The 9,410-nt window shown below is 45.6% G+C and overlaps 1 protein-coding gene across 1 annotated transcript in view; it reads right to left on the bottom strand.

The window, feature by feature from the left end:
* Window positions 1-882: 882 nt before the first annotated feature.
* The window catches only part of DCDC2C (doublecortin domain containing 2C), an 87,392-nt gene continuing 78,864 nt past the window's right edge, over window positions 883-9,410 (bottom strand). The window contains exons 11-12 of the mRNA XM_034659962.1: window positions 4,607-4,654; window positions 883-1,393 (exon numbers count right to left, since the gene is read on the bottom strand). Of these exons, the coding sequence (XP_034515853.1) occupies window positions 1,370-1,393; window positions 4,607-4,654 (72 nt within the window). The 3' untranslated portion in view covers window positions 883-1,369. The remainder of the gene's footprint in view (window positions 1,394-4,606; window positions 4,655-9,410) is intronic.

The following is a 9,410-nucleotide window of genomic DNA, read 5'->3' on the forward strand; positions in this document are numbered from 1 at the left end:
TGACAGCGTTCCTTTCTCCATCCACAAGCCAACACTGTAAAACTAATTAACAACAATGAAGACCTTGATGACCCTAAAATCCTTGTTTCCATTTTTGTTCTGGCGGACAAGCAGCTCAGTTAACGACAAGAGTCAAATTACTAATAATCATAGCAAGGAATCTGGGTAGGATAGTCGGCTTACCCTCTCTCATTTAATAACAAACAAAAACAACTAAAATGAGGTAACAGTTATAACTAACATATTTTAGTGCTTTCTATGTGTCCAGCACTGTCCTAAGCACTTTATAATAAACATTATTGCTTTAAATTATCCCAACAACCTATGAATTAGGTATGATAATTAGCCCCAATTTATGGATGAGTAAACTGAAGTACAGACATAGTTCACACACTTAATGGAGAAGCTAAACTTGTATAATCTGACTTGAGAGTCCATTCTCTTACTCACCAAAAATGTGCCTGTCCATGGGTTCTACTGTCAATTTCTGATATCTAAGGCGTGTGTGTGTGTGTGTGTGATATATATGTGCTTGGATGTGTGTGTGTGTGTATATATATATATATATATGATAGGTATAATTATAAGATACCTTAATTCACTTTTAAATAGGAAAAATTAATCATAGATCGCTATGTAAATATATGCCATTTTCAGAGCAGATGAGTCCCTCTGGAATACCAGATACAGACTGATAGTGTAAAAAATGAAGGTCTGAGCCAGGTGGCAATATACATTATGTCTCACTAATCACTTCCCTCCCTTTCCAGCTTTATAGTCAGGGAACAGAGGAAGGAATTCCAGATGACTTTAGTCTTAGTAATTCTTCTTTAATTTTGGCCACCAAAATATGAAATGCACAATTTTCATATTGTACTTGCATACCTCTTCTGTATAATGTGAAAAAAATGCCTAATTTTATTTTCATTTGCCTTATGATCCTTTCTAGCTTCTGACTGTTGTTCTTAACAATGTGGCTAATATTTTGTTTTCATGGTATTTGTTGTTTAGTTTTTTTCTCCCTGGGCCATCTCTTTTCGTCCCAGTGGTGGTTGTTCAATTGATTCTTGCTTGTCAGGTATCTGTTCTCGGGACGGTTGTCCCAAAGGTGGCTGCTCAAATGATTCTTTGTCGGGTATCTGTTCTCGGGACGGTTGTCCCAAAGGTGGCTGCTCAAATGATTCTTGCTTGTCAGGTATCTGTTCTTGGGACGGTTGTCCCAGAGATGGCTGTTTGGGCAATTTTTCTTCCTCAGGGTGTTGTTCTGATTGTGTCGATGATGATTCTTGTGATTGTTGTCCCATTGGTGGTTCTCTTTGGGCTTCTATTCCTACTGGGGTTTCTAGTGGTACGGGTGTGTTTTTTTCCTCTAGAATGTCATATGGTTCTTTTTCTTGTTTTCAGTAAACAAAATAAAACAAAATCACCAATAAACATAGTAGCCATCGAAACCAAGTAAAATAGATCATAAAATGACAAACATTACTCTTGTATCGTTGATTTCATATTGTTACTGATAATATTTTAATAAAAATAATTATCACATAGAATATTACACTTACAATGTGCTTTACATACATTATCACTTTTACTCTCACTTGGAAATAAGATCTTAAACAAGCATAAAATAGGTAGAATGTAATAGTATCAGACAAGCTTAAGAGAAGCAAGCATAAATGATGTGTTACCAAACATTAAATAGCTATATTCGTTAGTTGTGTAAAAACTGAAAAACCATAGGGAAGGCTCTTGCTTTTTCTACAGGTCACTGAGGTAAAAAAGGCACTTTTAGTAAGACCAAAAAGAAAGAATCAGAGTGAAGAAGAATCCAGAGCCACTGTCTTTCTCCAGAAGAGGCACCAGCACATGAAAACGACCCATAGAAGCAGAAAGATTATGAGGTACTTATTAAATCGCTCGCCAAACCACATTCGTCAATGATGATACCATCTACTCCTATAGTGATACAGGCCACTGGTCATAGGGAACCAAAGGCTGCTCCTGGACACTGAAAAGAGAACTATTTGAAATTACCTGTCGAAGAATGTCTCCCGTGAGAGGCCTCACAGAACCTCAGAGAAGCCAGGTATCTTACCGATGTGCTTACCTATTGCCTTCCCTCAAAACCTGTTCTTTCTCTCCTTTTCAGAAGCAAGAGCTAGACCCCAATCCAGAGCCCCAACTCCAACTTCATCCTTGCCCCGCATATCCAACCTGTGGCCAAGTCTGGTCAATCTGGTCAACTCCATGAATCTTCCTCAAAGCCCATTCTCTGCAGCCCACGCCCGCCCCAGGCCTCCGTCACCTCAGGGAACCCTGTCCCTTCTCTGCAGCCCACACCCGCCCCAGGCCTCCGTCACCTCACAGGATGTTGTGAGCGAAGGTAACGCTCTCACCTTTCCCTTCTCTCCTGCACTCAAAGGCATTACCTTCAACATCAGTTTGATCCCCTGGCACCCCTGCTCTGACCTGGTAACAGGATGAAGCCCAAACCCTCACAATGACACACAGGTTGCAGCCAGGTCGGCAAGAGGCCCACTAGGGCTGGGCTCCTCTTCTCCCCAAGGGCAGGGCCACCAGAGACCCTTCCTGCCAGCCCGCCACCACCCGGGCCACACTCCAGTCCGGACCGCATGGCCCGGCTCTGCGCTGAGGACGGTGAGGTCTGCGCTACCTTCCTCCAGCTGCTCGCTGGGAGGCCCGTGGGGAAGGCAGCGGCCCTGCAAAGTCCAGGACCCATCCGGGCTGGGACGAGGGACACCCAGCCGAGCCTTCGCCCTCCAGCAGGCTCTGAGCAATCCAGAAAGAGTCCCTCACTGTGCACCGTCCCTGAGATGGGGTGCGCCCGGCCCAGCCTCCTTGGCCATCCGAGGACCTTACAGCGAGTCTGACGGGCATTTCCACCTCCCCTTCCCATCGGGCCGCACACTTGCCCTTCCGACTGCGGGAAACCACTGCATGGACGCCTGCGGAGCCCGGCTCCACACCGCCGGCCTGGCGCCTCCCAGCTGACTCTCCGCTCTCCCCAGCCATCCTATCCTTATTGCACAATCTCTGCAGCCTCTCCCCTGGGCCGGACACCCAGCCACGCTCCATCCGTGCACGCACCTGCACCCCACCCTCGCCATAAGTGCACTTCACGGGCAGGGCAAGACTAAGCCCTCCTCTCCATGCACCGGCACTCGCCAAGCACCCGCACAGACTGGCAGGTGCACACCGCTTCCCTCTGTGTGCGCGCGAGTCCCGGCTGGCTCCTCTAAGAGCAGTAGTGCACAAGCCCCTCCCCTTTCTGCGTTCAGGTCATTTCCTTTTTTTTTTTTTCTGGTTATTTCTTTCTTGAAACACAGGGTAAAAATATGAGTCTTAAAAACGCAGGATTATGGTGGTAAGTGAAGGAAAGCAGACAGTGAGCTGTAAACATTGATCAGGATCAACTAGTGATCACGTGAGTTTCAACAGCAAGGGGGCGAACTAGGAACTGCCACAAGGGAACCTGACCGTGTGCCAAATGCCAGGCAGAGGTGGTGAGAGCCAGCTCGGCTGAAGCCGCCCTTTGCAAACCCCGGGAAGGGGAGGCGTTCAGCGCTAGGGACCCCCTCCGCAGCTTGGGCCCTCCTGCACCTTCCCTCCCGGAGCTGGGTATGACCCCTGCTCACGGTCCGCCTGCCCCCGCACACGGGCAGGGCTTCCTCATTCAGCCTTGTGCCTCCAGCACCCAGCTCAACCCGGAACACAGAAGGTACTCAGAAAATGTTGGATAGATGAAAGAATGAGGCAATAAAGAATGAATGAACCAGCCGTCCCCAGTCCTACACATAAAGCCTTCCTAAACACATAGGAAATTAGAATGTGCAAGATTAAAAATAGAATTAAGACATTAAAGCATGTTTATGTGAGTACTAGATTACCATAAAATGTAAGTTTATGTTAAATATTAACATAAAATAATGTTATATTATTATGCAATAAAACATATTTCCAAGCCCCCTGAGCTCTCTTTGCCCTTTAAGTGCAGTCTCCAATAAGATGCTACTGGCATCACACACTCATGCCCCGTTTCTTATCAGAGCTGAGCGCACGACCCAGTGGACCTCCGTGGGGCTTAAAGTGTGTCACTTGGGTGCACGCCTCTGTCCCAAGTCTCCTATCTGAAATCTGTACTTCTTGTCACAAGTTTGAGGAGTTTTAGTTTTTCTCTTTTGCATTTTTTTTTTTTTTACAAAATATTAGAAGGGTATGAAGTGAAATACTGCAGTAATTACGTAATGCCTGGACCGAACTGTGGGCTGACAGACAGCGCCACCATATGGTGGGCCCAAACCTGCACTTACCGTACACTGAAAAACCAGGCCATACAAAGTACAGTTTAGAGGGGTCCCTGCTTAGTGATGACAGTAAGTCATCTATTCAAAGCCACATAATACAAGTGGAAGACAGCCCATAGACGGAAGAGCTGGTGGGTGCCTGGGCTGGGGCAATGCATAAAGTGACCTACTTGGGACCTTTTCAATGGGGAAACTGACAAATGGACAAAGCGAGCCCAGAACAGCCGTCTGCACGTGTCACACGTGCCCCACAAATGATCATCAATAATTCACTCTCTTACCAGGAAATGGAACCATTTTTTTATTCTTGCTGAAGTTCTTGAGAGATGCTAAAAAAGAGAGAAAAATCCAGGTATTAATAAACTGACCAAAGGGTTTACATACCATGAGATTTACATGTAAGATCCACGGCTAAAGGAATTGGTGGAATATAAACATGTGGACTAGTTTGGAGAGAACTTAGAGCCAATTTCAGTAAAAGGGTAATCATGCATCATGATACAGAAAGTCATGCCAACATTACGCAAATTGTAGTTTCTGCAATCACAGGGCAACTGGCAAAACTGAGATCTTATTTTTCTTCCTCTAAAGAAAAGCATATTTTTCTTAAGCTGCTTCCTCATGTAGTTTTCCTGAGGGAAGTCAGGGGCACACAGTGGCATTTCCTTCGCCACACAAGATTTAGTAGGTTACAGAGTCTCTCCAGTTACACCAGTCAACCGTAAAATGCAGGTGTTGGGGGTACCCAACGAAACACCAGAAAATGTAAACCCGCTCAACTTACACAGCATCTGCCTTTCAAAAACCCCAACAGCAAACAGCAATAAAAATAGAACATTCAGTCTAAAATGAAAAACACTAAAAGAAATGTATGACTTAATGTCAGCGCTTGCAAGAGAGAACCCACAACTACACACGGTACGGCATGAATAAATGCCACACAGCTTGGGCGGATCCGCCCCATTTAAGTTATCTGGCAATTTTGCTTTGACTTCAGGTATTCTGAGGTTTATGGGGTCTCTGCCAGCTCATGAACATAGCATGAAAATATCGGTCCTATCAGAGAGTGTACCCATGTCTCCACGGGCATAATTAACAGAGAAATACTTCTGCTAATATGCATTTCAGTGAACTTGAACTCAGGAGCCAAAGAGCTAGACTGAGGCTGTTCTGAAGGCCTGACATTTTGGCAAGTGGGATGAAAAAAGACGGACAAGAGCAGCTGGGGGAGCTGACAGCCACTGGAGGAAGAAATTCGAGAAGCTGTTACAAGATTTGATTGGAGAGATTAAACTGCCAACGGCAGCAGCTGCAGAATCTGGAAACTGGGGCAGAGGAGAAGGAAGGAGAACTCAGAGTCTGAAGAGCGGGCTGGCTGTGAGGACATCGTGGGAGGCCAGAGGCCACCCGGAACCAGACTGACCGCAGCAGCCGGAGGAGGTCAGGAAAACCCTGCCTCTGTCCACAGAGAATTCCGTCACTTGTCCGCTTGAAAGTACACGTGATGTGAACACGTTGTGAGAACGGTAGTCAGCACTTGCCTGGAAACCTCATTTTGTTGTCATTTATTTCTGTGATGGCTGCAGTAGACGGCAGCCGCTCATTATAAATTAAGATGTCAGGCTCGAATTGATGAAAATATATCCAATGTGTTGGTTTGGGGTGTAATTCGTTTGCAAAAAGTTCGAAGCCCAGAGTTAGATAGCATTTAATTTTTGTACTTTGTAACTATTACCTAGGCGTCTGATTTCTCTGTGGGCTAGAATGTTTTTAAATAAATCAGCAAAAACATTTTCCAAGCCCTTAGAGGGAATTACAAATTAAATCAAAAAGTAGTCTGAATTCACAACATCTCTGATAGTGGCTTGAAGGAGTCCTCTTCCCTGGGGACCTAGAAACACAGGTAACCTAATGAGCCAGCCTGCGGCCCAGTATAGGCTGCTTTATTCTTAAAATAATTTTAATTTTCTGTATTCAAATGTGCTCATGATAGAAAATTTTGAACACAGAGAAAAGCTCCCTAAAACGGAAATAAATTTAAGTCACGGTAGACCCACCGCTTGCTGTTTTAAGTTGTAATCTACATGAAGTCTGGCAATAGACAATAAGAGCTTGTCTGACTTTACGGCCTTAGGATAAACTTTCAGATGCAGACTGCTGGCTCAGGGGTACACAAGCTTCTGTGCCCTGCAGAAAAGATGACCCAAGTCATACCCTCCTGAGGACACAGCCTCCCCAGTAGTCTTCTCAAGTGATGGCCGCTGGCTCTTCCACACACTCGGAAGCGGGGACAGGTCCTCCTTGCCCTCACTGCCATGTCCAGACCGTTTGCCCTTCCTCCTCCCTAAAACCCTTCGCAGTCCATGTCCTCAGACTCTACCTGCCGCTTACTCTCCTTGGAGTGGCCACTCTCTCCCTGACTCTCCTGGTGCTCAGTCCCTCTCTCAGAGCCGCTGCCACAGCCCTTGGAGATCTCAGTAGCCACTCGAGACAAATCTTCCAAACTTGGTCTCTCCGCTCTGCCATCTCATCACACCCAGCGGGCCTGTTCTCCATCCTTCTCCCAAGACCACACTCTGGACCTCACCACCACCAAGCAACATGATGACCCGTGCCCACTGCCCTCTGCAGTCCTGATGGCGTTCCAACACCCCGCCACCTCACTTCACCTGGAGTTAGCATCTCGCGTAACCACGGTGCGTTAAGAAAAACTAAAATTAACATTAAGACAATACTATTGAACTACAGGCTTTATTTGGATTCCACCAGTTTCTCCATTAATATCCTTTTTCTGTTCTGGACCCAATTCACCATAGCACCTTTCAGCCAGTGCTCTTGTCTCCTAGTGTCCCCCAACTGTGACAGCTTCTTGGGCTCTCCTCCCTTCCCGTTGGCCAGGCCACTTCTGAAGACTACTGGCCGGGTATTCTGTAGAACGTCCCTCAGGCTGGGTGTGGCTGACACCTTCTCACGAATGGACCGGAGTCACAGATTTGGGGGAGCAGCCCCAGAGGGACGCGGTGTCCTTCCTACCGCATCCTACCAGGAGGTATATGAGATCGACTTCACTTTATCACTGGAGGTACTAACCTTGACCCCTCGGGTTCTCCACTGTAAAACATTCCAATGTTCCTTTTAAAGACAGAAAACTGGTGATTTTGTCCTTACCTTTTATTTTACACACAAAAAATAAGACTCAGATAGTAGTGGGAATAGAACCTCATCAGAAGAGAAATTCCAGAGGTGATGGGGGGGTACTGGCTATTGGATCTTAAGGGTCCCTTCCTAGACTAAATCCCAATCATGTGATAAGCTATTTATTCTTCTTTTCTTCAGACTGATGAAAACATCTCATTTCAAAGGAATGACAATACATTATGCTATAGGTATTATTCTTGTGAAATTTGCCAGGAAATTCAACTAAAGTATATGGTGAAAGCAGGTGAGAATCCCTTCCTGGACCATTCGACGTTAGCAAGTGTTTCAACCTGAATATTCACTTAGCACACAATGACAGTAAAACGTCAACTGGAGGACCAGTCAAACCAGGTGTGCAGAAATGGCTGGAAGTGAAAGCAAGACACTGATGGGGGCACACCACAGCGGGAGCGGGCCCCTCAGCCAAGCAGATAGATGCAGGTGTCCCTTTGTCACATGCAAACAGACCTGCAGAACCCAGGGGAGTTCCAAGAGAAGAAAGCACAGAATGAAGAATGGCCGTAGGTTTGTACGCAGTTTCGAGTTCCAATATACCTTTAGATTACTTCCCTCATGCAACATCACAGCATGCCATGTGCTATCGATTCTGTAGATAAGGAAAATGATGTTTGAAGAGCTTGAGTGACTTGCTTGGATGCCACAGATCCCGGGGGCAGGGCGGGTACTTGGCCCCCGAGCTCTCGGTCCAGCACACTTCCCTCGACACACATCATTGATTAAACTATTAAGGTTCATTTGAACGCTCAGTTCCTCTGATTAACACTTTGCTTCTCCTTATCAATTCCCAAAGTGTTTAAATATAATCTGTAAGTAATTACATATTAATGTTCTCTTTTTTTTTTTTTAAGATTTTATTTATTTATGTGACAGAGAGACAGCTAGCAAGAGAGGGAACACAAGCAGGGGGAGTGGGAGAGGAAGAAGCAGGCTCCCAGCAGAGGAGCCCGATGTGGGACTCGATCCCGGAACGCCGGGATCATGCCCTGAGCCGAAGGCAGACGCTTAACGACTGCGCTACCCAGGTGCCCCTAATGTTCTCTTATCAGTATTAACGTAGCCAAGGACAGCTTCTCCACAAGACAATTTTGGAGGAGAACGCCTACAACCTATTTTCATGACTCTCAGGTAAGACAAAGGATATGGGCCGTCTTCCTCCACTGCTGTGTACAAGGCACATGGTGTCCCATCACCGAAGAGGAAAGCAGCCATATAAACTCAACTTGTTTATAGACACCAAGAAACAGTTTTTATGAACGTGAAAGATCATTTAATCAAGCTAACATTATTAATCCCACGAAACTGGAGAGGGGCTTCACTTTCAGGCAGACCTCATTTTATTGCACTTTGCAGATACTGGGGGTTTTTTGTTTTGTTTTTCTGGTTTTTGTTAGCTTGTTTTTTGTTTTTTGTTTTTTACAAATTGAAGGTTTGTGGCAACCCTGCGTCAAGCGTGTCTGTCAGCACCATTGTTCCAACAGCATTTCCTCATGTCTCCATGTCACGTTTTGGTAATTCTTGTAATACAAACTTTTTCATTGTTGTTGTATGTGATACAGTGATCTAGGAGCAGTGATTACCACTCACCAAAATCTCAGATGAGAGTATTTTTTAGCAATAAAGGATTTCTTCTGAGAAGAAAGGGATAAAGAAAGGGGGATAATCAGAAGGGGGAATGAAGCATGAGAGACTGTGGACTCTGAGAAACAAACCAAGGGCTTCAGAGGGGAAGGGGGTGGGGGAATGGGATAGACTGGTGATGGGTAGTAAGGAGGGCACGTATTGCATGGTGCCCTGGGTGTTATACACAACTAATGAATCATCGAACTTTACATCAAAAACCAGGGATGTACTGTATGGTGACTAACA

This window comes from Ailuropoda melanoleuca, chromosome 4, assembly GCF_002007445.2.
Source record: "Ailuropoda melanoleuca isolate Jingjing chromosome 4, ASM200744v2, whole genome shotgun sequence".
In the NCBI taxonomy this organism is placed as follows: Eukaryota; Metazoa; Chordata; class Mammalia; order Carnivora; family Ursidae; genus Ailuropoda; species Ailuropoda melanoleuca.